Here is a 27990-nt window from a genome sequence, read left to right as displayed (position 1 = left end):
TTACGTTTTGGATAACAATGGTTAATGAATAATGGCTCAACAACCCGTTTCTAAAACTCCAATTTCTTTGTTAACAGACAAGAACTTCGCCTTTTGGACCAGCAATATATACTATATGCATGCAGGGTTCCTTTTCAATTTCATATATGTGTTCTAAGATGAGAACTATGGGTTTTAAAATGCTTTGGGTTCGTGGAACTTACTCGTTGTGGGACAGAGCAGTAAGTGATTTGTGCAAGCAAAGTCTGGTTCCTGGTTGTTCTATGAAGAAGATAGTTTCCGTTTAAGGATCTCATTCTCTTTTCTCAGTTTCATTAGCTTCTGTTTCAATGTCTCGACCTGTCGATTTGAAGTTGTATCCCTCTGCTTTTCAGCTATTGACGTTCTACTAATAAGCACTGCAAATTATAAAAAAAGGACATGCAATTAGTTTTTCAATATAGTCGTAAGAAGTTATGTGAACTCTTAGTCTTGCTAATGAAACCTGAAACCAAAATAGATTTGCCTCAATAAACTCTTACATTCCTTCTGCAGACTCTGAAGTTTGTTACTGATATCGTTTTTCTCTTCTTGTTCCATCAGAAGGCAGTCTTTTAGCTCCTGAATCTCGAGCTCATCTATCAAATGATTGCATTAGGAAGCCATGTGAATGCCGTAATGAAAACACAAACTTAAGTACAATTGAAGGTCAGGTGGTTGAGTCTTACACTTGCATTCCACTTCAGTAACTACTCGATCCAGTTTCTTCGACATTGCTTGAATATGAGATTTGTTAGCTGTCAAGTCTTGTCGAAGCCTATCAATTACCATATCGTTTGTTGCTTTTTCAACCAAAAGGCTTCTGTAAGGTAAAGTGGTGGTTGTTAACCAAAAAGATCAGATACATATCAGTTAGTATAGAAGTAGTGAATGGGCTTTTTACCTGATTTTATTCTCCAGCTCTTCAACCTTTGTTACATGCTTCTGCCTAAGCAATTCCAAAGCATTCCCAAGTTCCTGCCACAGATCAAAGCAGATGGGTTTTAAGAAGTAAATCTTAACACTCATGCCTATATGTCTATGAACGATCCAAGCATCATCTTCAGTTTCAAATCACAAGGAAAATACTGACAAAGAATTGACATGAAGGGAGATCTCAAATCTCACAAGTTCTTTGCTTTTGTTTTCATCAATCACTCTCTTCAGTTCTTCTTTCAAGCTGTGGCACTTAGTTCGATGCTCAAGCTGTATTAAACACAAGAAACAGAGAATGTTGTTATGTTACTACTGGTTTTCTCACAAATAAGAAACACTAATAAAAGATTCGGACTCAAGCGGAAACAACCTGATCAGCAAAATTGTTCAGCGATTCCGTAGAAAGCTTCTTCAGCCTCTCATTCTCTGCAGATTCCAGATACCTCTAAAACCACTTAAGACTAGCAAAACTTAAAGAATACAAAGCTAAACTAAACACTAATCAAACAAAAATCAACGAAACCTTGTTTAAGATTTTTATTACTAATCTCAAGAACCTCTCTCCTGCTTGATTCAACATTGCTCTTAGATCTGTAAACATTGATCTCATTTAACCCGATTTTAAAATCCTGAGAGAAACAAAAACGAACTATGAATGTTCCGATTACTCTTAACAATCTAATCCTTCAAAAATTTGTGAGAAATCAATTCGAAATCTGGATGGATTTTGCAGTACTAGTAACCCAGAAACTTCTGAATACCAGATGATTTCTGAAATTTCCGAATATCTCTTTCAATCGGTTCGATTAGAGAAGGAGATCGAATCGATTTGATTCCAGATGACGAGATAATCGTAATCGAATTCAATCGAGGATAGATTTAGGTTTCTCCTATCGAGCAACGAAACCAGAATAATGGAAGCAGCGAGCGAAGAAGAAGAAGAAGAAGAGATAGGAAGAGAGAATCACCTCGTAGATCTGATCGAAACAAGAGAGAAGCAAATTCATCTGCTCATCGCTTGTTGCCGCCATGATTTCGAGTTTTTGAGTTTCGAATTCGTAAAGGCGAGGGAGATTAATTAAAAAAAAATGTCGAATTCAAAGGGTGTTTTGGTAAATATGCCCAGCATTTTTGTGCCGTCGATGTCATCGTCTGGCTCGTGTTGTGCTTCACCTATACGTCCTTAATCCAACGGCCATCGTTTGTTTTCAAGGGAAAACTGAAAGAACAAAAAAAAAGAAAAAACTTCTGACAAAGTTTAAGCTTAATTAAGGTGTATATTTCAAAAGTTAACTTATTTTAATAGTGCTAAATTGCAAATACAAAGTAGAACACAGTCGTTTTATCTTTTATTTAACTATTGTGTTTTTCATTTTTGAAAAATTCATAAAGTATATGACATTGCCTCCACATTTTCATTTTGAATCATATTTGTTTACACCAACATCTACGAAGTGTTTATAAACCGTGAATGTCAAGACTATGTCGTTATTTCATTTTCTGAACGGATTTTTTTGCGATGGAAATTAATTTTTGCTAATAGAGATAAAATAACATTTTCCTAACATCTGACAATTATTAAACTAATCAAATGTAAACTACTCGTTTCGTTGAACAAACATTATATTATACCTCTTTTTTTATTTTTTTACTTCTCCTTTAATATTTTCGAAGTGTACACATTTGGAAGAAAGAAGTAAAAAAATATATATAGCGTATAAATCCAAACTTAATACATGAATTAACTGAAATTTATTAAGTGGACTTCTGTTACTACTATATATGACTTTTGACTAAAACATAAAAGGCTGTTGAACTAGATTTTTTAAAATTTAATTTCAATATTGTTTTTTTGTGAGAGGTAAATGGAAATCAATAGGGTAACGACATAGTAAACGATTCCCAACTTACACTCTCAAAATAAGTAAAAACAATAAATTAAAATTTTGAAATAACAGCCAAACATTACCAAATAGAGGTTTTCCAGTTAAAATATAGAAATAAATATTTGAAGATTTTTTCACATAGTAATCTATATTAGTATTAAATAACAGTCAAAATGAAATCCTCGTTTCCTTATGTGTATAAATAAATTTTTTCTTTTGAAAATTTCCAATTTAGCCTTTTACTTAGGTGTACTAATATAAGTAGATAGATATGCCAATGTTTAAAACACACACACACACTCCATTTTAAGATGTCTTCAATCCCAAATGAGTTCAATCCTTACGGTGATTGTCCTATAAATCATGGTGATTTTGTTCCCATCCAAATGAACCCAAGTTCGAGGATCCACCACTCCAAAATGGTACCATCAATGTTCCTTACTTCTAACAACAAAAACCATGCTAATTTATATTCATCTCCTGCTTTGACTAGTTCTCATGTTTCACAAATTTCTTCATCTTCCTTGAGAGTCAACAATACTACCCGTGTGGCTTTTCAAACAAGAAGCAACATGGTTTCTCCTTTCAGTATGCCTTGCACTGCTCAAATCAGTGGTTTTGTTAACTTTTCTCAAGTTTCTATCACTCACACTATCACAAATAGGTATCATGCTATTATTCCTACCAATAATATGGTCATTGTCCAAAACGATAATGATCATGTCAAGCGTGTCATGCCTTCTTATCCACCAATTTTGAACTCTACAGTTCATCCTCCAAATGGTTTTGATAATCATTACGAAACCTTCACACCCAAACCCATCGATTTCTTTTGTCAGCCTTTAGATAGATTTTCATCGTCTCCAAAACACCTTCATGAACAATATGTTCATAAAGATGGTCGGCCAGTGAAATATATCCACAAACCAGCTGACGTCCTTGAAGAAATTCATGACTATATTGATTATGAAAAAGACGGTGGTTGGATATATAGCCTACCCTATGAGAAAGACAGTTCATTTATATGTTTAAAGTGCAACCGTGTGTTTGATACTTCACAAATATTGGCTGCTCATACAAAATTAGTTCATTCTAAGAATGAGACTAATGATGGGGGAAAGAAAAGACTCAAAGTAAATCATCAAGAGGTCCATGGTAAATCTCATAAGATCAACAAAGATCAAACTGGAGGACAAAGTTGCAGAAGAAAGTTAAGGCAATAAAGACGAATTAAGTATTTGGTGAAGAAGCATCTATTTAGGATTTGGCTTTTCAGAATGTTTTTTCTTTCATCAGCTTTATATATTAGTGTTTTGTTTCTCTGTTTTCAACAGCTTCTTTTTGTATTTCTTCGTCGTCGTCGATGATTTAAAACTGTTTAAGTCACCAAAGCCATATGCAATCGTGGAAAAATGTATAATTTTGTTGGTGTTTAACTTTCATCATTAAATGTATTCTACCAATACTTTAACAATATGTCTTGGTGGCCATTTAAACACACCGCATAAGCGTTAGACGATGGTAAACCACGGTGATTTCGCCATAGGCGATGAAGAAATCAGTCAAATTTAAAAGTCACTTAAAACTTTACTTTTTGTCAAAAATTTATAGATTTATGATAGATTTGTGTAATTCATGATTAAGAAAAGTGAAAAACTAATTATAAAAAAAGATACGGAAAACAAGAAAAAAAAACTTTCATAGAAGCGGGCGGCGATTAGGGTTTTGGGGAAGAAGATGACATGTAAGTAAATTACAATTTTGACCTTTTCTTTTAAGTTTTTCTAAAAGTTAAACAATTGTGACTACGTATCGAACCATGTTCTTCAAAATAATGAATCAAACTTAAATGCCACTAGGCTAATAAAACTTTCAACATTATTGTAAGTACATTAATATACTTACAATAGGCGATCAGAAAATTGTCTTCTCATTCATCTCCTTTAGTACTTAAATGTCATTAGGCTATGTTCGGCAGTGAGTCGTAGCGACACCCATGGGCGATCAGAAAATTGCCTTACTTCTCCTTCATCTCTTCCTCATTTCTCCTTTATTTCTGTCGCAATGATTCCAGAGTCGCCAAAATAATCAGCGACACAACCCAAGCTTTAGTTTTCAAAAGTCAAATTTAAAAGTCACTTAAAACTTTACTTTTTGTCAAAAAATTATAGATTTATGTAATTCATGATTAAGAAAAGTGAAAAACTAATTATAAAAAATAATACGGAAAACAAGGAAAAAAAAACTTTCAAAAAAGCGAGCGGCGATTAGGGTTTTGGGGAAGATGATGACATGTAAGTAAATTACAATTTTGACCTTTTATTTTAAGTTTTTCTAAAAGTTAAACAATTGTGTGTGACAACTACGTATCGAACCATGTTCTTCAAAACAATGAATCAAACTTAAATGCCACTAGGCTAAAAAAACTTTCAACATTATTGTAAGTATATTAATATACTTACAATAAGCGATCAGAAAATTGTCTTCTCATTCATCTCCTTTAGTACTTAAATGTCATTAGGCTATGTTCGGCAGTGAGTCGCAGCGACACCCATCCGCGATCAGAAAATTGCCTTACCTCTCCTTCATCTCTTCCTCATTTCTCCTTATTTCTGTCGCAACGATTCCAGCGACACAATCCCAGCTTTAGTTTGAAGCAGCGATAATCGCTGGGTTTTACCAAATTTATAGTTATAGCCCTTAAGATACTCGTAATTACAAAATTCACCATGACAAAAATAATAATAATAATAAGAGTCGCTGGTTTGTGTCGCACGATCCTTAAAAGAACATGGTCATATCCTAAATATTAAATATTGGTATTCCTTCTGTTTTAATTTATTTGTAATTTAAGGAAACTTTTGTTGCAAAGTAAGTGTTGTTTTTAATTATTTATGCAAAAATTAACTGACATTGATATTTGTCGATCAATTATATTTTACAATATATTTTTATTAGTTGAATTAGTTGTAATTAATAATATATTTTCTAAAAAATATGTTAAATAAATTTTTTGTAATTTTTTAATCTATATGCAAAAAACTTAAACAACGTATAAATTAAATCATAGAATATAATGAAACATTGAATTTTTCCTAACTATACACATTGCCTATTCATCGTAATTTTTGTCTAAACCGTCTATGTTCTATGTTTTCATCTACGACCGACTAGTGTGTAGAGCTATCTCAGTATACGCTATTGTATTCCAATTTTTCAACAAAATAAAATTCCACATTTGAAAGGTAAAACGAAATTCTATATTGATCACATCAAAATAAGTTTTATAGATTTTACTGACAAAACTCGTTTTATGCCCAGCCCAAACTGATAGGACAGAAGTGTTTGATATCCGTTCTACTTGATTTATACCGTTTTAATTTCGAAATAGTTTCTTTAACATTTGTGTCAAGAGTTTATTAATCATAGCTTAGAGATGACATCAAAATAAGTTATCTATAAAGTATAAACTAATTAATTTGAGTACAAAGTAATGGCTAAAAATATATTGTGGTAGGTATGTCTTACAAGCAAAATATACTTTCAAAGTTGCTAGTAGCAGATAAACAACAGGTAATTAAATATTATTGATTAAGATAACAGAAAAACAGCTTAGCTATAAGCTCTCTCCTATCAAATATTAAATTTCTAATATTTTAAATTTCGTAAATATTAAAAAGTTACGGTCAACTTCCATAGCTGTTGAAGAATATTATGTCACGAATTATTTTAATCGGAATCTTCTCGAGGAGGAAACACAGTCCAAAGTAGATCATCATAATTGAATAAGAACAAATAACGAAATTTTTATATATTAAATTAAAAGAAATATATTTGTTTTCCTATATATACAACTAAAAAATACTAATTTTTATGAAAAAAAAAACCTTGATGGTAGCTCTGCTTGGACCTTTCCCATATGTGCTCATAAATAAATTTGGTACACTTAAATTTTTCATACAAAAAACAATTTTTATAAGTGTTAGAAAGAAAATAGAAAAAAAATTAATTCGAAAATTAATCATTTATTATTCTCTCTGTTTCACAAAAAATATTATTCTAGAGTTTATTTTTGTTTCAATGTGATTTTTACACTAAATTTTTTGATTTACCCTTAACCCAAAGTTACTTTCCATTGAATTTAAATCATTAATCACTTATTAAATAGACATACATGTATAATTCAAAGTTTTCTTAATTTGTGTAAAATGTATCAAAGTAACACTCTTTACTCTTTGTGAAACAGACAAAGTATTGATTATACTCCCTCTGTTTCACAAAAAGTGTCATTTTAGAGTTTTGCACACAGATTAAGAAAATATTAAATTTTTTGTTTTTTTTAAACAAAAACATCATTAACTATATACCTAAACATAATCTGCCCAATAGTAAAACAATCTGCAGAATACTAATAGTCATAAAACATAAAAAATCATTAAATTTTGCATTGAAAACCTAAAACGGCACTCTTTGTGAAACAAAAATAAAACCTTAAAACGACACTCTTTATGAAACGGAGGGAGTATATTTTGTGGTATAATTAAGACCATTCTCCTTTCTAAATTTTTTATGGGTGTCTTGAAATATTTATTAGGGAGTATTAAAATTAAAGACACACTCTTTTATGGCTATTAAAAGTATCTATAAGAAAACACAAATCTTTCTTATTCATCCACTAATTTTTTTATTTTTTCTATTAGTTTTATATTTAAAGATACCATAAAAAATAATTAATAAAGGTGTTTTAAAGGCTTCATCGCATGTCTTTAGCTTTCGAGTTTCTAGTAGACAGACTATTACATATTTGATGATATGATCAATTAAAAAAGACTTGTGATGGAAGATAACAAAAAAGAAGCAGCTTGTTAAAGATGTGTAATTCGAACTTCAAACAAATAGTATTAGATAAATTATTTTCATTTTTCAAAAGAAGTGTTATTTTGACATATTTCACAAAAATTAAGAAAACATTGAATTATACATATATGTCCTTATTTAATAAATGATTAATGATTTAAATTCAATAAAAAGTAGCTTTAAGTTAAGGGTAAATCAGAAAATTATATGGAAAAGTCACATTAAAAATGTAAAATGATATTTTTTGTGAAACAAAAGTCAAACTCTAGAATAACACTTTTTGTAAAACGGAGTGAATATTAGATAAGGTTATGAAACTACCATATTTTTCTGTTGAGAAGAACTTTTGGTCCCAGAATATGAAGTCATACTGAGACTTTATCTGGTTCAATTCCAAATTTCAAAATTTGACGTAATTCACGAAGACATAAATGAAAGATAGGGTGATTTGTTTCTTTTCACCAAAAGATAAGAAGATTATCTTCAACTGGAAAACATAAACGGCCAGTGAACGTACGTACGTGTTATATAGACGCCGTATGGACATGTCCATGTAATATATTTGCTTTTTGGATAGTCGATATATATACGTGTTTGTGTGTGGACATATCTTAAAAAGTGTTCACCAATTTATATATATAAGATTAAATACTATATCTTGAAATCGGCCAAATATGAAATATCCACCAGATATAACTTTTTTTAATACTAAGAAAAGGGTTTCTCTTTACGTTTCGTACATTAATCTAGAAATCTAGTCATGCAACATGAAGTTGTCAAAACTCAAAAAAAAAAATCATGTTAATCAATAAAAATTATAGGTTTCTTCTAGCTTGTTAACTAAATTATCAATTAAAAAAAAACACTTAAGAATAGAGACGGTGCAACGAAAACCTCATTAAATATGATTAACAAACGAAGGAAATCAGGTGGCGGGCGATTTCCGAGATTCGCGGGTACCCAAATGAAAATGAACAAAAAAACAAAGTCAGCCCTTTTGAGAAAAGTTGACTTTTTCCAAATTGATGACGTGGCATACAGCTTTTACGGGGGCGTACCTTCGCTTCCCTTCTTGGACATATCTTTTATCTTACTTTTAATGTATTTCTCGTACATATACTATTAATAATAATTTAATTTGTATTATAATGTCGACAAAATGGATGACAAGTCTCTAACAAATATCTTCCTAACAAATCCTTTAACTTATGTTTTGTGTCTATTCTTATATTGTATTAGTTATCTAATTAAATCATAGGTTATATAAATACGAGGAAAAAAAAAAGGTTATATAAATATTGACAGACATTTTAACCAAGTGTTCTTGGTCTAATGGTTGCCATTTATGGAGGAGTTGTTCTGTTGATCTAGGCCAGAGATCGATTCTCTGCAAGCGCGCAATTGTTAGATCTCCACTTGGCCACATGGATATGATCCCTTGCTTTCAGCCCATTTGCATATCCGGAGAGAGAGTCTATCTGTGGGTTGCAACTTTCCTAGAAAATTAGTATGGACCAGGATTTTCCTAAGTTATCAAAAAAAAAAATATTGACAGACATATAGTGGCTGAGTCACTTTAGAGATAGTGGGGTCAAGTGACCTGTGACCCCTGTAAAATCTATAGATTTTTTTTTTGTTTGTATGTAATTTGTTGTGTGGTAAATTCTCTGAGTTGATTTCTGTGTCACGAGTTCAATACTAATAAACTAATATGTGACTCTTTTTAATATAATCATTTGACTATTTTAGTTTGTGTTTTTCGACTTAATCATCCATTAATTACTTGGCACATGGTAATTATTATTTGGTCCATCAACGTTCTCTTTTCTCTTTTTTTTTTTTTTTCTTAAATGTTTTCTGTCTAGTTCGTGCGCCAAAAAGTTAACAAATTAAAACTTCAAAGCAACCAATCAAATTGAATATTAGGCTATATATATTTCAATTAAAGTAGTTCGCTCACTGAAACAGATATATAAAATATGAAACATGCAATATGAGATTATTTGCTTATATAGTTTTACTACATATATAAAATATGTTAACAAATTATTAAAATACTTTGAAATTTTAATATCTTTAAATAAACAATAATTACATATCATCCTAACATACATATTTGTAAAATACTATAAAATATTATATAACCAGAAAGTTAGATTCATTTTTACTCCGTATATATAAATGATAATATAAAATATATAGAGCCAGAGTAAGTAAATTGATAACGAGATACTTAATACAACCAAACAAAAATCTAGAGAGATAGAGAGAGCATTTCAAGTTTTCAACGCCAAGCCCTCTCTTATCATCCGTACATATCTTTCATTTCGATCTTCAACTCCTTTTCAATCTTCAAGTACTCTCTCTATATTCAATATCTTTATAATCATATATAAATAGGATATAGTTTCTACTCATCATTTATAACACATCTTCTTCATAACCTCTCTCTCTCTTTCCCCTCATCGCTCTCTCTTTGCTTTTGGGTTCTAGTTTGTGTGTATATACTATATGCACATACACATACACATACACATAGGAAGATATGATGGGTTACGAGCAGATGAATCAGATGACAATGACGACAACGGCGATGATGAAGAATTTCAATAAGAGGGGACCGATCAATACTCCACATAAGAAAATGACGAGGAGAAGTGTGTCGGCCATTGATGGTGGTGCGGCGGCCGCAGCTGCGACTGCTGGAGAAGGAGAACGCCGCCGGAATCTCAAGACTCTTGATCTTAGCGGCATGTCCTTGGCTTCTCTCTCGGCCTCTTCTATCAACTTAGCTTCAATCTCCAAACTCGATCTCTCCAACAACAATATTCAGGTTTCAATAACTATATTCTAGAAATAAAACACTTGTTCATTTATCTTATGGAAATAACCATTTTCTCATTAATATTTTAAAAAATTAAAACCCAACAACAACATGTAAACCCAAATGAATTTTTAAAACTACAAAATATCCAAAACTACTTGAATTTATTATTAAAAAAAAGTACTTGAATTCTAAGAAAGTGATTGTTTTCAGTTTTCACAGTACCTTTGAAAACATGGTCTTTTTCTTTTCATAATTAACTTATAAATTTATTTTAGACAATAATATATTAATTAGCAATTTAAAATACGTGAGAATAATATATATAGCTCTTGAAAATTTAAATTAAATATATATATATATATATATATATATATATATATATATATATAGCTCTTAAGTTGAGACAAAGCAAATTACGTGAGACTCCAGAGTGTTTTTTTTTTTTTTGGATTTTCAGAGACTCCAGAGGTTAACAAGGATATAACAATTTGATAGGGGCCTTTTTGGTCTAATTCAGTATAATAAAGTTGTGGCCTTGTGGGCTCTAATTTAATCATGAGAGATCGTTGCTAACTAAAAATAAAGAAATTATAAAGATTGTAGCCCTTCCTCATGCATATGCATGATTCAAAATTGGAAAAAGTTGCTAAACGATGAATTAATGTGAACACACAAACTCCATATCAATAAACAACGAAGATAATGTTGTTGGCAATGCTGTATTCCTTAATCTGTGAATTTTTTGTCACTTCTTATTTTGTTTCAAGAAAGATAAACTTTATTATATTTGTATTATGTATAACGCAACAAGACAAAAAAAAGGTTACGAATAAAACAAATTTTGCCAGAAGTACTAACCAGAAATTTAAAATCATCACTATTTGCTATATAGGTGTGATGCATCTATATGCATCTATATATCATGATATAAATGTATACAACACTTTGCACAAAATTTCTTCTGGTCAACTCGAACCTTATAAAGCATATTCGTTTTTATTTTCTCAACGTCTGAGTGGATAAGCAATTGAGCCACAAGTGTTCAAATTTTACGTTACATAGTTGTTATATACATAAAATATCAAAATAGCATTAACTATCCATAAATACTTACATACTTCTCTCTTTTGGAATCTGTATTTTCCACTAGGAAAAAAAAAATATAACCCTTTATCAAAAGATAAATTTTGGATTCGACTAACGACATGAAACGGTAAAATTTTTTTATAACAACTAGAAGCGATAAGAGAGTGTGGTAGACTTTGATTCTCTTAAACTTTATGTATGTGTGTATCACTTAGAACTTAAAATTTATCACTAATTTATAAATTTTCTGATGCAGAAAATTCCGGAATCTCTAGTAGCGAGAATGTTAAATTTGTGGGCATTGGATTTGCAATCCAATCAGCTAAAAACTCTTCCAAACTCCATTGGATGTCTTTCCAAACTTAAGTTTCTTAATGTGTCCGGAAATTATCTCCAATTTCTCCCCAAAACTATCGAAGATTGCAGGTAAGACCACTTCCTTGCATAGTATCTATATTCCAAGTAATGTACAACAACGCAAAACGCAACCAAAACGCAGATCGCTGGAAGAGCTGAACGCCAACTTCAACGAGCTTACAAGGCTCCCAGACGCGATAGGGTTCGAGCTAAAGAATCTGACGAAGCTCTCCGTCAACTCGAACAAGCTTGTTCTGTTACCAAACTCCGTTAGCTACTTGACGTCGCTGCGTGTCCTCGACGCGCGGCTAAACCGGCTTAGTTCCCTCCCTGAGGATCTTGAGAACCTCGTGAACCTTCAGGTCCTTAACGTTAGCCAGAACTTCCAGCACTTGACGACGTTACCTTACTCCGTTGGGTTGTTGATATCTCTCGTCGAGCTTGACGTTAGTTATAACGGAATTACGGTTTTACCGGACTCCCTCGGCTGTCTTCGCCGGATTCAGAAGCTCTCTGTGGAGGGTAATCCCCTCATTTCCCCACCTTTTGAAGTGGTATGTACAAATTTTTTTCATGATAAAATATTTTTATTTTATTTGTGTCAACAATATGCATTCTATTAAATGCGGTAGTAAGAGGAAACACGTACAAACCATTATTCATTAGGCTACATGTAACAAAACGTAAAAAAAAATTTGTTTAGGAATGCATTGAACAAAAATTAATATAATATAGAGTATAACTTGTTGCACAAGCATTATGATCATGATCTAATTCTAAAGTAGTGTTATGGTACGCAACGTAAATTCTTCCACACGCATTCTGATTTATAGAGTGTGTTATGGCCTTAAAGGAAGCAACACAGATACGATTTTTAATTGAAAACATTGTAAACTAAAAAGTTGACCTTAAAGGAAGAAACTTGAGAGACATATGAACTAAAAAGTCTTGTTCTTGGTCATCCGTTTGTGACATAGTTTAAATCTGATGATATGCTACAACAGGTGGAACAGGGATTGGAAGCATTGAAGCAGTACATGAGCGAGAAAATGACCGAGTCTTATAAAAAAACTCCGGCCAAGAAAAAGTCTTGGGGCATTGGTAAGCTCGTCAAGTACGGCCTGAGCTCTTCTCCGGGGAGAGGAACCGGCCGTGGAGACGGGAGGGAAGGCTTCATCAATGTATCCGATTATCGCCAAATCGATGGAATCGCCTCCCCGCGACACGTGTCCCTCTTCAACCCGCGACGCCTCTTGTCTCCACTCTCTGCGTATTTCTCTCCTCCAAGGTATTAGCTTCGATGTGTTTCTGTCTTTTTCATCTTCTACATACGATTTCAAACCTCTAATTCACTGTTATATCCATGTAGTGTTAAATTGTTAAAGTTCTTTTTACGTTGTTTTCTGCATGCTTGGTGTGAGGGTTAAATCGTATTAATTTGTGTATACGTTTTTTAAAAAATCTGTATCATAGACTTTTCTATGGCTTTTCTCTTTTCGTTGTATTTTAGATAAATTTTGTTGAACACATTTGTAATTTATGATATAGACACACTTAATAGTGTAGTCCATGTATAATACGGAAGATGGCATTTTGAAAATCGTACTCCACTATCCTTCCCTTCGCTGGCTTAGTCCCATAAACTGGATTAATCACCGTAACCATTTTACTGTAGTTTACAAATATTAAAAACTTAAGAATCTATTGCAGATTTGCAGCCACTAAACATTGTGGGGGCAATACACATCCACAATTAGCAATCTATTGCAACCAATCACTTAGAATCTTAAATGGATCAAAATGTATTGCTCCATGAGTGAGCTTATTCATACGTAAGACAGAGGTCTAATGACATAATAACTCAAACCCAGAGGAGTTTGAGAAATCAATGCCAGAAATGTAACTAACCAAACCACAAAAATAGAATTAACCTTTGTTTGCAGACTCCTCCTTGTCTCCTTCATCGCTTTCGATCTGAGGTAATCTCTGCAACCAAAGCAAAATAAAAAAAAAGGGAACTAAATATCAGATCATTAATGAGAAGTGAGGACAAAACCAAATTTTTGGTTCAGCTAGACATTTTATCGAACACCTTACGTGCTTATTTATAAAGGCAGACAACTTACGAGATCTGGCTTGTATATATTGTGAACCACGGAGGCTCCAGCGAGCAGAGAGGCTACAACTACGACGGTAGACCACGCTAGAGACGGTGTTCCCGTCGGCTTCTTCCGGCCAAATTTATTGTTCATCTTTTTGTCTCTCTGATTCTTTTTTTTTTTGTTTCGCTTTGGGCAAATCAGGAAATTAGTAACAGTTTCGTCGCGCGTATCCGATACACGTTGTTAAATAATTGAATTTATATACTTACAAAATTTGGTCAACGGAAGCGAAGTCATAATCATCATCTAGATCAGATGTAATCAATGGAACACTCTTAATCAAAATACTTGACAAACATTGGTTTCATAAGAAGCAAAAACATTCTCATATGAGCTCAAGAAAGAAACAACCATTTACTCATTTATTTTTTTACTTTCTGTTCTTTGTACACAAACTGTAGATTTTTGAAAAGAAAATGATACAGAGCTTGAGAGAGGTATTATAATCATCTGTGTAATTTAGGGTTTATATATATCTAAGTCCCTCCTCTTTTCCTTTTGACAAGGATGGGACTTTCATTATATATCTCAAGATTATGGCGTATAAGTCAGCGAACCCATTAGAACCACCTGAAAACAACAATCACCAGTAGCATGAGGGAGAATCCCATCGCCTGAAACATCACCAGATCGATTTCAATTCATCATTCTCTCCATAAAAACGCATACAGTGAAGTGAGAAGAAGAGTTATTACAGCGATTGCAGAAGCAGCAAGGCCGGCTCTTTCTCTAGGATCCTTGCGGTAGTAGTTCCCGAAATATAGAAATGTCGCATAGTACCACAAGAAAGGAAACACAAAACCCAAGAGGAAGCTGCAAAACAAGAGGTAGCAGGTAAATCGAACTGGATATAGTGAAGCTGCCTTGACTTAACTCAAAAAAACCAATACTCTCTACTCACGAAAACCATCCGATTCCACAACCAAAGCATGGAAGAGGCTTGTCATACACTCCATTTTCCACCTCGTCCACATCTTTTACAAGCGTATATCTTCCTTTCCCACACACCATAGCATCTATCATACAAATCCAATATGTCTATAAGTTCAAGAAGAAGGTGCACAAAATCAAATAGCAGGAGTTCCACACATGAACAAACTAAACGGTGTACATCTTCTAAAGAGAAGGCTTGTGGAGAATGGTGGTAGTAGTACCTTTTATTGCAGAGTAATATTTAGCAGCTGGTCTCACGAGACCGACATGCTTATCAGCCATGGATTTAACCAGCTCTGCACTTCCATCACCACGCTCTTTAACAGCTGCAAACAATAGATAAGATTAATCCAGAGAGGTGAAAACTCATGACTCTACTTGGAAATCATGAGAAGGGGACAGAGTTAACTTAATGTTATCTCATCTCAAAACCATGTACCCTTGTTCCTAAAACCAAAATTCATGATCTTTGACTGTTGATGACCCTCTAATCTAGTAACAAGAACTAACAAAGCAGATATGTTTTGAGGACTAATATGATCAAAGAAGGGAGGAAGATGATTACTTTCCCCCATACGTTCTTCAAGTAGATGATGAAAATGATAAGCTCTTGCTAATGAGTTTGTGAACCACAAGATCTTCAAATTGCCTAGAACAGAACATCAACAATATGAATGAATTTCAGCAAGAAAACCATACAACAATCGAACAAAGTCTATAAAACAGAGCAACAAGAAACTGAAATCAGCGATATACGACAAGTCTAACAATAAGAATTTCAATTCCATCAAGTAGAAGCTCCGAGGAAGTAAAAGGAAATCGACGGAAATTAATAATAACTCACCTAGATTATATAATTTCAAGAAGATATTGATTCAAAGGGAGGAGAGAAAATGAGTATCGGATCAAGAAATCTGTAAGCGCGAGAGTCGTCGTGCTTCGTCTTCTTCCACTTCGTCAGCGTGTTAAATGCGTAGAGAGCGGAAGATGAGAAATGAATTCTTTTTTTCTCTTTTCTATTTTTACTGTCAATGAATTAATCAACTAGTACTATTATTTATTTCTTCCATTCTATTTGTCCTTTTTCTCATGAATTATATGGGTTGTTGATGTTTTTACACTGATAAGTTGTAATGAAATAGCTCTAAGAAATAAAATTACAAAAAAAAAATTTGGATATAATAGAAAAAATTTCTCTTTGGTTTCTTCAACCTTTTTTAACCAACTTTTCTTAGACAACACATTTTCAAAATGATATAAACATTATTTTTGTAATTCAGAAAGCTTCCACTGTTAGATTTAGACCATTCTAGATACGTTACCAGTAACCACATAATAAGCAGTACTAATTCAGATCTTTTAATTATACCGAAAACACTGTTGCTCTAAATCTATTGTTGTTTCATTATTTACGAGTTTAGTTTTTTCTTTCTTTTCTTACAAGTTAGATATCATTTATAAACTGTCCATCATAATCTCATATATTCTGGATCAAATCATCCATTTACAATAGTTGAATCTGTCTATATAATTATTTTCAAATGTTACTTGTTTTATTTTAATAAAACAAAATGATGTAATATATTTAAAAATGTTTGACCAAAAAAGAGAGAAAAAATAATAATGTTAACTTTAGTCCAACTGGACACCATATACCAACTCTTCACATTTGATCATTTTAGTTGATTTCTTCCATACATGTGATATCAATCTAATGATTATGACACCTTATTTTATTTCGGGAACGATCGAGTGTAACAATTTATTAGAATTGATTAAAATCAACATGCTCTACAAATACTTCACAATCAAAAGAGAAGACCATTCCTCGAAGAAAATTAATCACAAGACTATACAATTAGAACTAATATATATATATATATATATATATGAGAATTTATAGTAACTAGCCATGAATTCAAAAAGAATTAAGAAAATAGCCATGAGCTACAGTACTTTGTCTGTTGGATGTCGGAAAGTTTATGTAATTACACACATGCCTTTTATAACATGTTTTTTTCTCGAATTACATGTGATAGAATAATATATCTCTTTTTATCATATTATTTTCCGGTATTACACGTTATTTATAAAGAGCACATGATATTTTTTGAAAAAACACTCTATTCAGTTTAATATCTTTCTCTATCATGTTATTTTATAGTAATACATGTTTTTTATTATGATCACATGTGATTTTCTTTAAAAAAGATTCTTATTTCCTAGTAATTCACGGTTTTTATTAAGATCACATGTTATTTCTTTGGAAAAATACTCTATTCAGTTTAATATCTTTCGCTATCATGTTATTTTGTAGTAATACACGTTTTTTATTATGATCACATGTAATCTCTTTAAAAAACGATTCTTATTTTCTAGTAATTCACGGTTTTTATTAAGATCACATGTTATTTCTTTATAAAAAGATTCTATTCAAGTTTAATTTTTCCGTAACAATGTTTTTTAAAAAAAAAACACTGCGTAACAATGTTTTTTCTTAAAAATTCACTACATTTTTTTAAATAGCATGTATTTTAGTTAAATATAACATGTGAAATTTAGATCCTACGTGCTATTTTTAAAAATATCACGAAACAATGTCGCCTACTGTAGATCTCAAAACAAACGGAGGATGGTTTTGTTATTTCACCTCTTCAGACAAGGTGGGTCCATGCTGTTTTCCGACAGCATTTTCTCTCTCTGCTAGTTTCCTAATTTATTTATGTGTTTTATTTGGTTATTCACTAATATTACCCTATATATATATAAGGGGATTATCAGTCTAGTCTTAATATGAACATTGAGAAGTGGGGAGGTTAAAATGCAATGATTTTGATCCAGAATATTGTTGACAATAAAAAAAAAAAAAAAGGGGGAAGAATATTCAAAGGAGAGATGAGTCAAGGACAAGTCAACGACCATTTCGTCGTCGTCTTCTTCTTCATAGTCATTAGCTACACGACGTCGACTGTTCGTCATTCCTCCTCTAAAGCTTTATCCTTGTGATCTCTGACCTTGTGTCTCTGTCTCTCTCTGTGTGTGTGTTTATCTGGTTCTGTGTTTGGTCGATTTGATCTCCAAAAACCAGACATGAACAGAGGCGGCTTATGCCCTAATCCCATCTGTCTCCCTCCTCTTGAGCAATCCATCTCCAAATTCTTGTAAGTTGTAACTCTCTTTCTCTATCTCTCTCTGTGGATTCTTTTTAATGTCGGTTTTTAGGGCATTATCCATAAATGTTTCTGGTGATTACTCTGTTTTTATTCTTCAGATTTAGATTTATAGTTTGGTGTTTCTAGTGATCACTCTGTTTTATTCTGCAAATCAGAGTTCACTGTTCTCTGTTTTTTAGGATTTGTGTTCATACCACAAGTGATGAGTTTTCTAACATTGAAAAAATTGGATTAGAACACAGAGTGGAACGTTCAAGGATGGAGATCTTCGAGTAAACAAAGATGGAATCCAGACCGTGTCTCAGTCCGAGCCAGGAGCTGTAACTTTGTTTATTTCATGCTTACTTGAATTCGAGATCTCGCTATCCTTTCTTACATTGTGTGTTTGGTTGTTTGCAGCCACCTCCTATTGAGCCATTGGACAACCAATTGAGTTTGGCTGATCTAGAAGTGATCAAAGTCATTGGCAAAGGAGGCAGTGGTAATGTCCAGTTGGTGAAACACAAACTCACTCAACAGTTTTTCGCTCTTAAGGTCGGATGTTTTTGTTTATCTATGTTTTGCTTCTTTTTCGAGTGTTTTCTTTCCTTTGGTTGAACAAAAGATGTATGATATCATTTTCAGGTCATTCAATTGAACACAGAAGAATCAACATGTCGGGCGATTTCTCAGGAGCTGAGAATAAACTTGAGCTCACAATGTCCATATCTAGTCTCATGTTATCAGTCTTTCTACCATAACGGTCTTGTTTCAATCATATTGGAGTTCATGGATGGTGGATCCCTTGCTGACTTGTTAAAGAAAGTCGAAAAAGTTCCTGAAAACATGCTCGCTGCCATCTGCAAGCGAGTACTCTACGCAAAATCTTTAAAAATCTCTATTTGTTTCTGTTTATTTTCTCTAACAAAAACACATAACAAAGCTCTTTCTTCTCTCCTAAACGCAGGTCCTTCGAGGCCTTTGTTATATTCATCACGAGAGGCGAATCATTCATCGGGACTTAAAGCCTTCGAACCTTCTAATCAATCATAGAGGTGAAGTCAAGATCACTGACTTTGGTGTTAGCAAGATCTTGACAAGCACAAGTAGTCTAGCTAATTCTTTCGTGGGCACATACCCCTATATGTCTGTGAGTATCCTCCACTCACCTCTTAGTTCCTAAAAGGTTTTATAGAAATTACCGGTATTATATATCATGTTTTGCAGCCAGAGAGAATTAGCGGGAGTTTGTACAGTAACAAGAGCGATATCTGGAGCTTGGGACTGGTTTTGCTCGAATGTGCAACGGGTAAATTCCCGTATATTCCTCCAGAACACAAGAAGGGATGGAGTAGCGTGTACGAGCTTGTGGATGCCATTGTTGAAAACCCGCCTCCTTGTGCACCTTCCCATCTCTTTTCTCCAGAGTTTTGCTCCTTCATCTCGCAATGGTGAGACATATTCTTCGCACCGCTTCATGTCATTCTTTCACGGAACGTGTAGGCATTTGAAATGATGCTTTAACTTGTGTAGTGTACAAAAAGAACCAAGGGACAGAAAATCAGCAAAGGAACTTCTGGTGCGTAATCAGATAAGACTCTGTGTCTTTCTTCTTGTACTGTCTCGGACTAGTTTTAACGACTTTCTTTTTGGTTCCATCCTGGTGAATAGGAACACAAGTTCGTAAACATGTTTGAAGATTCGGATATGAATCTCTCTGCTTACTTCACCAACGCAGGATCTTTGATTCCTCCACTTGCTAATTACTAGAACCGAGTTTGAACAATCCTTTTACTACCAAGTTATTACTTCATATCCACTAGAAGATATTTTGTGAAAGATAAATCTACCAGATGTTATGACTTGAGAGACTAGTCTGCAAAATTTGATTTACTTGTGTACTTTCATATCACTATTATACATCACACACATCTATCAAATATGTTTCTCTGCTAGTGGATATATTCATATTTTGGTTTTTCGTCCGTAAAATATCTTTCCATTTTCGTATGCAAAGTTTTGATAAGTATTTGCGTAAACAATAATACTACATCTTAATGTATGTTGTTGTAACCATATTACAATTAGCCCGGGAAGAAAATACAAGAGGCTTTTTAGAACGTCGTCAAGACAAAAGAGCTTAACACATCAAGCTACATTTCTCATATGGTTATTAACTTGTTAGTTACAAAAAATAATAAGCACAAAGTAATAATAGTAAATACTTTTTTCTTGGAGAGACCCATATTCATTTAAAAATTAAGAAAAAGGACCCTCTCTGCCTCAGTTCAAGGGTCTGCTCTTGAGTTTCCTCCGAGGCTTCAAATCAACCACCACCACACTTATGTTGTCTTTGCTTCCTCTCTGTATTGCCAGCTTTGACAAATACTCAGCCGCAGACATCGCTGCGGGATCTTTCCCTTCCTTTCTCCGCTCATCTGCGAGCAACGATGCATCCCCAGCCACTGCATTCTTCTTGTGCCACAAGAGAATCCGCTTCCTCGCCATCTCACACGCTTCTTCATCCGTCATTACATCCCAAACCCCATCACTCGCAAGAATCAGACAATCGTCTTCTTTAACTCTCTTCACAGCCGTCACTTCCGGATCAGGAATGATGGATGGTTTCAAGTATCTATCGCCTATAACAATGATACATGTTTGTAAGAAAAAAAGGTTTCTATTTCAAGAACCATTGAGAATCCTTAGGAAGAAATAGAAAGAAAGCTTACCAATGGATCTCGACATGGCGAGAACACCGAAAACACGAGCTCCATTCCACTGGATCACTTTCCCTCCTGCGGCTTCAATCCTCGCCGCCTCATCTTCTCTATCCGGCTACACACATAAACAAAACATACATTAGAAAGTGAATTCATAAAACTCTCAAATTCAACAACATCTTGAGCACAAATTGAGGATCAAAAACCTATCACAACCGATCCAACTATAGATCTTGAGTCTAAATATGCTTACTTTGTGGTCAACGGATAACGGGAGTGCAGTTTTGCCGCGGCAAAGAACAGCTCTGGAGTCACCGCAGTTAGCGACGAAGATGTGAGTCGGGAAAACAACAGCAACCACCGACGTTGACCCAACCGTCTCCGGCGCGACAGACTCGATCTCAGAGTCAACTCTCAGGAACGAGTTGAAAAGAGCTTTCTTCCACTTCTCCAGCCACGTGTCACCGTCGCAGAGCATCGGTTTCTCCTTAGCTATCTCCTCCGCTAAAGCCAAATGCATCCTCTCTCTACAATAGTTGGCTACCTACACAACAACAACAACACCAAGAACAAAATCAGATTCTGCAAATTAGCAAAACCCAAATCGAAAGATTGAATCTTTTACAGCGATGGATCTTACCTGAGAACCGCCATGGCCGTCGTAAACACCGAAGAAATGAGCGGTTGATTGAGGATCAAACCGACCATCTGACATCAAACCAGAGGAAGATTGAAGGAATCTTGGAATTGTCGAAACAGCATCTTCCATCTCAGGTCTTCTTCCACAAATCGAAGTAAATCCATACAAAGGCACACTCTTGAATTCGAACAGACTCCTACTCTCTGTTCTGCTGATCATCTTCTTCTCGCTAGGAACATCTGAGCCGTTGATCTCATCTCCGGCGGAGATATCAACGACTATATCAGCAGCTGCTGATTCCTTCATGTTTAAATTAGGAGAATTGATCCGAGAAATCAAAACTTTCCTAGATTCAGAACCATGTTGTGACCCAGAAACAGAGCATGAACTCTCCGGTAACGAAACCATTAGATCTCCGTTCTCGGAATCTTGAGTTGAGTATTGGTTATTATTGCAGTAACCTTTACTCAATCTGATCCCTGTGAAATCCATCTGGGTTTCGGAGAATGGCCTGAGAGGACCTGCGATCGCCGGAGATACTTCCTCCATTAATGGAAAAACTTAACTCTTGACTCAGAAATTAGGTAAAGCTTTGATCTTTTTTTCTCTCTCTGAGGTAAAGATGGTTGGGATCTATAAAAGATAGCTCCAATGGAACAAAAATGAAAATTCGACAGATTTCTACAGAAATTGAAGAGAAGAGACTTTATTAGAAGCTAGGAAGACAAGAGACACATGACTCCTCTCAAAAAGGAAAGCAAAAACAGAGAGAGAGATATACCCAAAAAAATTCCCGGGAAAATCACTACACAGAAAGCAAAAAAAAAAAAAAATTGAATTGAATTTCAATAAGGGTTTCCTGGATTGTGGGTAATTCGTTAGGACCTCTTGAGAAGATTTGTGTAATAATATCTCTCTCTTCAATTAATTTCCAGCTAAAACTATTTCTAGATCAATCTATATACACCTAAAAGTTGAAAGAAGAGTTCTTTCTTCTTCTAAAACTTCTTGTGTCTTGTTCACAGATAAAAGAGAAAGAAAGAGGAAATGGGTAGGCTAAATGGCTAATGCAACAATTGCTTCGAATCTACTATTTATGTATACTTATATAGATTTTACTTTATTTAAAACTTTATAAAGTGATCTTTTTTTTGTTATAAGGGGCAATGTTTCGTTCTTGAAATTTTAAAAATTTTAAATCATAAAATGATAGAAAGACAGTTGCTTCGAACTTCTTATGTTCAACAATTTTTTTTTTTTTTTTTATCATTTCTGTTTTTTAACAAGATAAAATATTTCTTTTTTTGTTTGTCAAACAAAATATGTTTGCTTTTAACTTTAGTTAGGTCATCGGTTTAATGAATTTTATATTTTCTTAAAGATGACTTTCATTAAATGACGTGTCGTAGTCGGAGTTAAATCTTGTATTTCTTGCAATTATTTTATGTGTAATTTAGGTGAATAATCCAAAAAAAAAAAAAAATTAGTTTTTTAGAAAGAAGGGTAGAAAAAGATAGGAAGAAAAAGAGAGTGAATAGGGATATTAGAAGTTAAATATTTAATTTTGTTTTTTTTTAGGTTATTTAGTGCAATTTCTCTTATTTTATTTGTCATATACACTTCAAAACTGTTTAATAAACAGAGTTTTAAATACCAAAACATTATTCGTAATTGACGAAAAAAAAACATTATTCGTAATTTCTAATCATTGGACTAAAAAAACGAAACATAATATACCATTTAGATATTAATAGATTAAAATAAATTTTAAAATTTTCTGTCATTTTCAGAATAAGAACAATACTTTATCCACAGAAAAGATAAGTAAGAATTGAATGTTTTTATATTCTGAAAAAATAAAAGACCACCGGTAAAATATCTAAATAATTATTATCTAAGGGGAATTGTTTCATTATTCGTTTGATAATTTAAAACTATTTATCTTCAAAACCATTTTTGGTCAAACATAAAACCAAAACCATTGTTTGTTTATGTTAATCATAGGAAACCAAAACCATTATGCAGTAGTCGCTTCATTTATTTGTTTGACAAAAATAAAAATTTGAATCTTAGTTCTTTTAAAAAATGGTCTTTATAGTTTCATACAAAAATTAAGAAATTAGATTGATCGTGCAATTATAAAAATACGTTAAAATCATATAAAAGCTTGTTCCAATATATAATTTTCTTCTCAATTTGTCCTAAGGGAAAAGAAGAGTTTAAGGTTCCAATAATTCGATCAAAATTATTGACCAGAGAAATGAAAAAAAGAACGAAAGAATAGTAGTACAAAACATATTATTATTGTTGTCGCGATATATATATATATAAAATAAAAAGATGATTCCGAAGGTATTTTGATATATAAGACTCATGGACATAATAATTATGCAACGACCCAAAGAACATGAAAGAATCCGTCAAATATTTTAAACGAAAATAAAATGTAAATAATAATAGGTCCCACGATTAGCAGGAAAAAACCGGTGGATGAGCGACACGTAGACGAAGAAAAGGTCCGGTTTTGGGAAGGAGAGAGGGTGACGTGTACGGTTTAAGATGCGTTAGTTGGGTGGCGGGAGAGATTTTATAGAAGAAAAAAGGTTCATTGCACTGACAAAGACAGCCCTTTTAAATTCTTTATTTTCTTTCGTCCCATTAAATTCCGTAAATATCTTGTCTTTAAACTCCTTTTTTTTTTTTTTTTTCTCTCCTCATTATTCTATTTTCTCTAATATCTCAAATAATTATTTAATATTTATTCGTCAACAGACAGGATAAAAGAAGTATTTATTCAGTTCCATATGTTAGATGCCACTTGTGCGGTGTTCTTTGGACAATGTGTAATGATATGTTATTCAAATGGGAAATGTGTGAAAGTGGGCTTTGGATTATGGGCAACAGACAAAATACCCAAGCCACCTCAAATACAATGAACCAATCATCTACACTTTTTTTACAAATTATTACACAAAAGTAGAAAGAAAAAAATTAATTCTTTTATGTGTGATACTTCAAATTTAATTGTTAGCTTTCCTTGCGATTGCGGGCAATGTGGTTAATGGAAGTAGTAGCGTTGTTCAACTCGTAAATCGTAATAAAAACATAACTAATTCAAAAGACCGGTACCTATATATATATATATATTTTTTTTGTACCTATATTACCATTAATAAATAAATTAAGTGTAAAGTAGTGTATGATTACATCAATTCAAAGTTCTCCCATTTTTGGTGAAACATACTGCTTGATGAGTCTTTAATATGCAACATACAACATATACTTTTGTGGACCCTCAGAAAAAAAAAAAGCCTATAGGAATTAAAAGACTCTTAGAGGGCCAGTCTGTTATCGGGCCTTGACTCGGCCAGTGGAAATTACAACATGCAAACCACAGTTCGAGGAAGTGATTAAGAAGCTTCAAAAATCCTCTTTTCTTGGACAATGTCACACAAGACGGCTTTATTACAGTTGACTTGACTTTACGAGTCAACACCTCAATTTCTATGAGAAGCGAATTATCAACTAATAATAGTTAGTTTGCTCAGACAAGCAAAGAAGAGCGAAAAATTCATCGAAATGGATTTCATCTCATCTCTAATCGTGGGCTTTGCTCAGGTGTTGTGTGAATCTATGAATATGGCGGACAGAAGAGGACATAACACTGATCTTAGACAAGCCATCACTGATCTCGAAACAGCCATCGGTGACTTGAAGGCCATACGTGATGACCTGTCTTTACGGATCCAACAAGACGATCTAGAGGGACGAAGCTGCTCCAATCGTGCCAGAGAGTGGCTTAGCGCGGTGCAAGCAACAGAGACTAAAGCAGCCTCCATTTTAGTGAGGTTTAGGCGTCGGGAACAGAGGACGAGAATGCGGAGGAGATGCCTTGGTTGTTTCGGTTGTGCCGACTACAAACTGTGCAATAAGGTTTCTGCCACATTGAAGAGCATTGGTGAGCTGAGAGAACGCTCTGAAGATATTAAAACAGATGGCGGGTCAATTCAACAAACTTGTAGGGAGATACCCATCAAGTCCGTGGTCGGAAATACCACGATGATGGAACAGGTTTTGGGATTTCTCAGTGAAGAAGAAGAAAGAGGAATCATCGGGGTTTACGGACCTGGTGGGGTTGGGAAGACAACGTTAATGCAGAGTATTAACAACGAGCTGATCACAAAAGGACATCAGTATGATGTACTGATTTGGGTTCAAATGTCCCGAGAATTCGGCGAGTGTACAATTCAGCAAGCTGTTGGAGCACAGTTGGGTTTATCTTGGGACGAGAAGGACACTGGTGAAAATAGAGCTTTGAAGATATACAGAGCTTTGAGACAGAAACGTTTCTTGTTATTGCTAGATGATGTCTGGGAAGAGATAGACTTGGAGAAAACTGGAGTTCCTCGACCTGACAGGGTAAACAAATGCAAGATGATGTTCACGACACGGTCTATGGCATTATGCAGCAATATGGGTGCGGAATACAAGTTGAGAGTGGAGTTTCTGGAGAAGAAATACGCGTGGGAGCTGTTCTGTAGCAAGGTAGGGAGAAAAGATCTCTTGGAGTCATCATCAATTCGCCGGCTCGCTGAGATTATAGTGAGTAAATGTGGAGGATTGCCGCTAGCGTTGATCACTTTAGGAGGAGCCATGGCTCACAGAGAGACCGAAGAAGAGTGGATCCACGCTAGTGAAGTTCTGACTAGATTTCCAGCAGAGATGAAGGGTATGAACTATGTATTTGCTCTTTTAAAATTCAGCTATGACAATCTCGAGAGTGATCTGCTCCGGTCTTGTTTCTTGTACTGCGCTTTATTCCCGGAAGAACATTCTATAGAGATAGAACAGCTTGTTGAGTACTGGGTGGGCGAAGGGTTTCTCACCAGCTCCCATGGCGTTAACACCATTTACAAGGGATATTTTCTGATTGGGGATCTGAAAGCTGCATGTTTATTGGAAACCGGAGATGAGAAAACACAGGTGAAGATGCATAATGTGGTAAGAAGCTTTGCACTGTGGATGGCATCTGAACAGGGGACTTATAAGGAGCTGATCCTAGTTGAGCCTAACATGGGACATACTGAAGCTCCTAAAGCAGAAAACTGGCGACAAGCGTTGGTGATTTCATTGATAGATAACAGAATCCAGACCTTGCCTGAAAAACCCATATGCCCTAAACTGACAACACTGATGCTCCAACGGAACAGCTCTTTGAAGAAGATTTCAACAGGGTTTTTCATGCATATGCCTATTCTCAGGGTCTTGGACTTGTCTTTCACAAGTATCACTGAGATTCCGTTGTCTATTAAGTATTTGGTGGAGTTGTGTCATCTGTCTATGTCAGGAACAAAGATAAGTATATTGCCCCAGGAGCTTGGTAATCTTAGAAAGCTGAAGCATCTGGACCTACAAAGAACTCAGTTTCTCCAGACGATCCCTCGAGATGCCATATGTTGGCTGAGCAAGCTCGAGGTTCTGAACTTGTACTACAGTTACGCGGGTTGGGAACTGCAGAGCTTTGGAGAAGATGAAGTAGAAGAACTCGGATTTGATGACTTGGAATACTTGGAAAACCTAACCACACTCGGTATCACTGTTCTCTCGTTGGAGACCCTAAAAACTCTCTACGAATTTGGCGCCTTGCATAAACATATACAGCACCTCCACATTGAAGAATGCAATGGTCTCCTCTACTTTAATCTCCCATCACTCACTAACCATGGCAGGAACCTGAGAAGACTTAGCATTAGAAGTTGCCATGACTTGGAGTACCTGGTCACACCAATAGATGTTGTTGAAAATGATTGGCTTCCAAGACTAGAGGTTCTGACGTTACACAGCCTTCATAAATTAAGCAGAGTGTGGAGAAATCCTGTAAGCGAAGAAGAGTGTCTGCGGAATATCCGTTGCATAAATATTTCACACTGCAACAAGCTGAAGAATGTGTCATGGGTTCCGAAACTCCCAAAGCTAGAGGTGATTGACCTGTTCGACTGCAGAGAGCTAGAGGAATTGATAAGTGAACACGAGAGTCCATCCGTTGAAGATCCAACATTGTTCCCAAGCCTGAAGACCTTGAAAACTAGGGATCTCCCAGAACTAAAGAGCATCCTCCCATCTCGATTTTCTTTCCAAAAAGTTGAAACTTTAGTCATCACAAATTGCCCCAAAGTTAAGAAACTGCCGTTTCAGGAGACGAACATGCCAAGAGTTTATTGTGAGGAGAAATGGTGGAATGCACTGGAAAAAGATGAACCAAACAAAGAGCTTTGTTATTTGCCGCGGTTTGTTCCAAATTGATATGAGAGCTAATTAAGAGCACTCTGTACAAATATGTCCATTCATAAGTAGTAGGAAGGTTGTTCCAGTGAAAAGTCATCAATGCATATTTGTCAAAATCTTCCACAAAA

At 34.3% G+C, this 27990-nt stretch overlaps 8 protein-coding genes across 10 annotated transcripts; 4 read left to right on the top strand and 4 right to left on the bottom strand.

Moving 5' to 3' along the window:
• Positions 1 to 25: 25 nt before the first annotated feature.
• On the bottom strand, positions 26 to 2008 carry LOC9305704 (protein At-4/1). Its single transcript, XM_021018028.1, has 8 exons — positions 1923 to 2008; positions 1478 to 1583; positions 1325 to 1380; positions 1147 to 1224; positions 923 to 996; positions 708 to 841; positions 522 to 617; positions 26 to 398 (listed from the first exon to the last, which is right to left on the bottom strand). The coding sequence occupies exons 1-8, from the start codon at positions 1983 to 1985 to the stop codon at positions 262 to 264; spliced, it is 744 nt and encodes a 247-aa protein (XP_020873687.1). The 5' UTR covers positions 1986 to 2008; the 3' UTR covers positions 26 to 261.
• A 754-nt stretch (positions 2009 to 2762) lies between these two features.
• Positions 2763 to 4271, top strand: LOC9305703. Its single transcript, XM_002869586.2, has one exon. It carries the CDS (start codon positions 3152 to 3154, stop codon positions 4061 to 4063), a length of 912 nt encoding a protein of 303 aa, XP_002869632.2. The 5' UTR covers positions 2763 to 3151; the 3' UTR covers positions 4064 to 4271.
• A 5650-nt stretch (positions 4272 to 9921) lies between these two features.
• Positions 9922 to 13546, top strand: LOC9303656 (plant intracellular Ras-group-related LRR protein 8). Of its 2 annotated transcripts, XM_021017883.1 has the most exons (5): positions 9949 to 10053; positions 10191 to 10530; positions 11867 to 12036; positions 12110 to 12521; positions 12972 to 13409. In XM_021017883.1, exons 2-5 carry the CDS (start codon positions 10243 to 10245, stop codon positions 13260 to 13262), a joined length of 1161 nt encoding a protein of 386 aa, XP_020873542.1. In that variant the 5' UTR covers positions 9949 to 10053; positions 10191 to 10242; the 3' UTR covers positions 13263 to 13409. The 2 variants fall into 2 exon arrangements, with proteins under 2 accessions (XP_002869631.1, XP_020873542.1); XM_002869585.2 differs by having other exon boundaries at positions 9922 to 10530; positions 12972 to 13546.
• Positions 13547 to 13597: 51 nt separating this feature from the next.
• LOC9303655 lies at positions 13598 to 14338 on the bottom strand. Its single transcript, XM_002867537.2, has 2 exons — positions 14094 to 14338; positions 13598 to 13953 (listed from the first exon to the last, which is right to left on the bottom strand). Exons 1-2 carry the CDS (start codon positions 14217 to 14219, stop codon positions 13894 to 13896), a joined length of 186 nt encoding a protein of 61 aa, XP_002867583.1. The 5' UTR covers positions 14220 to 14338; the 3' UTR covers positions 13598 to 13893.
• A 121-nt stretch (positions 14339 to 14459) lies between these two features.
• Positions 14460 to 16059, bottom strand: LOC9305702 (60S ribosomal protein L18a-like protein). 2 transcript variants are annotated; one of them, XM_002867536.2, is made up of 6 exons: positions 15907 to 16059; positions 15628 to 15711; positions 15284 to 15388; positions 15031 to 15145; positions 14825 to 14942; positions 14460 to 14743 (listed from the first exon to the last, which is right to left on the bottom strand). In XM_002867536.2, exons 2-6 carry the CDS (start codon positions 15635 to 15637, stop codon positions 14690 to 14692), a joined length of 402 nt encoding a protein of 133 aa, XP_002867582.1. In that variant the 5' UTR covers positions 15638 to 15711; positions 15907 to 16059; the 3' UTR covers positions 14460 to 14689. The 2 variants fall into 2 exon arrangements, with proteins under 2 accessions (XP_002867582.1, XP_020873810.1); XM_021018151.1 differs by lacking the exon at positions 15907 to 16059 and adding an exon at positions 15831 to 15892.
• A 1781-nt stretch (positions 16060 to 17840) lies between these two features.
• Positions 17841 to 20169, top strand: LOC9303654 (mitogen-activated protein kinase kinase 1). Its single transcript, XM_002869584.2, has 8 exons — positions 17841 to 18223; positions 18471 to 18555; positions 18635 to 18769; positions 18860 to 19084; positions 19182 to 19364; positions 19442 to 19665; positions 19748 to 19793; positions 19886 to 20169. Exons 1-8 carry the CDS (start codon positions 18153 to 18155, stop codon positions 19982 to 19984), a joined length of 1068 nt encoding a protein of 355 aa, XP_002869630.1. The 5' UTR covers positions 17841 to 18152; the 3' UTR covers positions 19985 to 20169.
• A 62-nt stretch (positions 20170 to 20231) lies between these two features.
• Positions 20232 to 22672, bottom strand: LOC9305701 (protein phosphatase 2C 56). Its single transcript, XM_021017833.1, has 4 exons — positions 21578 to 22672; positions 21191 to 21481; positions 20947 to 21052; positions 20232 to 20856 (listed from the first exon to the last, which is right to left on the bottom strand). The coding sequence occupies exons 1-4, from the start codon at positions 22124 to 22126 to the stop codon at positions 20498 to 20500; spliced, it is 1305 nt and encodes a 434-aa protein (XP_020873492.1). The 5' UTR covers positions 22127 to 22672; the 3' UTR covers positions 20232 to 20497.
• A 2142-nt stretch (positions 22673 to 24814) lies between these two features.
• Positions 24815 to 27962, top strand: LOC9303653 (disease resistance protein RPS2). The gene has a single exon (XM_002869583.2). The coding sequence runs from the start codon at positions 25157 to 25159 to the stop codon at positions 27878 to 27880; it is 2724 nt and encodes a 907-aa protein (XP_002869629.1). The 5' UTR covers positions 24815 to 25156; the 3' UTR covers positions 27881 to 27962.
• The last annotated feature ends 28 nt before the right edge of the window (positions 27963 to 27990 follow it).

This window comes from Arabidopsis lyrata (genome assembly GCF_000004255.2).
Source record: "Arabidopsis lyrata subsp. lyrata unplaced genomic scaffold ARALYscaffold_7, whole genome shotgun sequence".
Taxonomy (NCBI): Eukaryota; Viridiplantae; Streptophyta; class Magnoliopsida; order Brassicales; family Brassicaceae; genus Arabidopsis; species Arabidopsis lyrata.
Note: the sequence above shows the minus strand (reverse complement) of the source record. Positions and strands in the feature narration are given on the sequence as shown.

Coding starts and splice junctions, on each gene's coding strand:
- LOC9305704 (XM_021018028.1), bottom strand. CDS start 1,985: ATGGCGGCAACAAGCGATGAGCAGATGAATTTGCTTCTCTCTTGTTTC. Junction 618..707: donor TACTGAAGTGGAATGCAAGT/GTAAGACTCAAC, acceptor ATCATTTGATAG/ATGAGCTCGAGATTCAGGAG. Junction 399..521: donor TCAGAGTCTGCAGAAGGAAT/GTAAGAGTTTAT, acceptor TATAATTTGCAG/TGCTTATTAGTAGAACGTCA.
- LOC9305703 (XM_002869586.2), top strand. CDS start 3,152: ATGTCTTCAATCCCAAATGAGTTCAATCCTTACGGTGATTGTCCTATA.
- LOC9303656 (XM_002869585.2), top strand. CDS start 10,243: ATGATGGGTTACGAGCAGATGAATCAGATGACAATGACGACAACGGCG. Junction 10,531..11,866: donor TCTCCAACAACAATATTCAG/GTTTCAATAACT, acceptor TTTCTGATGCAG/AAAATTCCGGAATCTCTAGT. Junction 12,522..12,971: donor TTTCCCCACCTTTTGAAGTG/GTATGTACAAAT, acceptor ATGCTACAACAG/GTGGAACAGGGATTGGAAGC.
- LOC9303655 (XM_002867537.2), bottom strand. CDS start 14,219: ATGAACAATAAATTTGGCCGGAAGAAGCCGACGGGAACACCGTCTCTA. Junction 13,954..14,093: donor ATATATACAAGCCAGATCTC/GTAAGTTGTCTG, acceptor CTTTGGTTGCAG/AGATTACCTCAGATCGAAAG.
- LOC9305702 (XM_002867536.2), bottom strand. Junction 15,146..15,283: donor ATATTACTCTGCAATAAAAG/GTACTACTACCA, acceptor TTTGTATGATAG/ATGCTATGGTGTGTGGGAAA. Junction 14,744..14,824: donor TTGCTGCTTCTGCAATCGCT/GTAATAACTCTT, acceptor GTGATGTTTCAG/GCGATGGGATTCTCCCTCAT.
- LOC9303654 (XM_002869584.2), top strand. CDS start 18,153: ATGAACAGAGGCGGCTTATGCCCTAATCCCATCTGTCTCCCTCCTCTT. Junction 18,224..18,470: donor CAATCCATCTCCAAATTCTT/GTAAGTTGTAAC, acceptor AAATTGGATTAG/AACACAGAGTGGAACGTTCA. Junction 18,770..18,859: donor AACAGTTTTTCGCTCTTAAG/GTCGGATGTTTT, acceptor TATCATTTTCAG/GTCATTCAATTGAACACAGA.
- LOC9305701 (XM_021017833.1), bottom strand. CDS start 22,126: ATGGAGGAAGTATCTCCGGCGATCGCAGGTCCTCTCAGGCCATTCTCC. Junction 21,482..21,577: donor ACGGCCATGGCGGTTCTCAG/GTAAGATCCATC, acceptor GTTGTTGTGTAG/GTAGCCAACTATTGTAGAGA. Junction 20,857..20,946: donor CGCCATGTCGAGATCCATTG/GTAAGCTTTCTT, acceptor TCATTGTTATAG/GCGATAGATACTTGAAACCA.
- LOC9303653 (XM_002869583.2), top strand. CDS start 25,157: ATGGATTTCATCTCATCTCTAATCGTGGGCTTTGCTCAGGTGTTGTGT.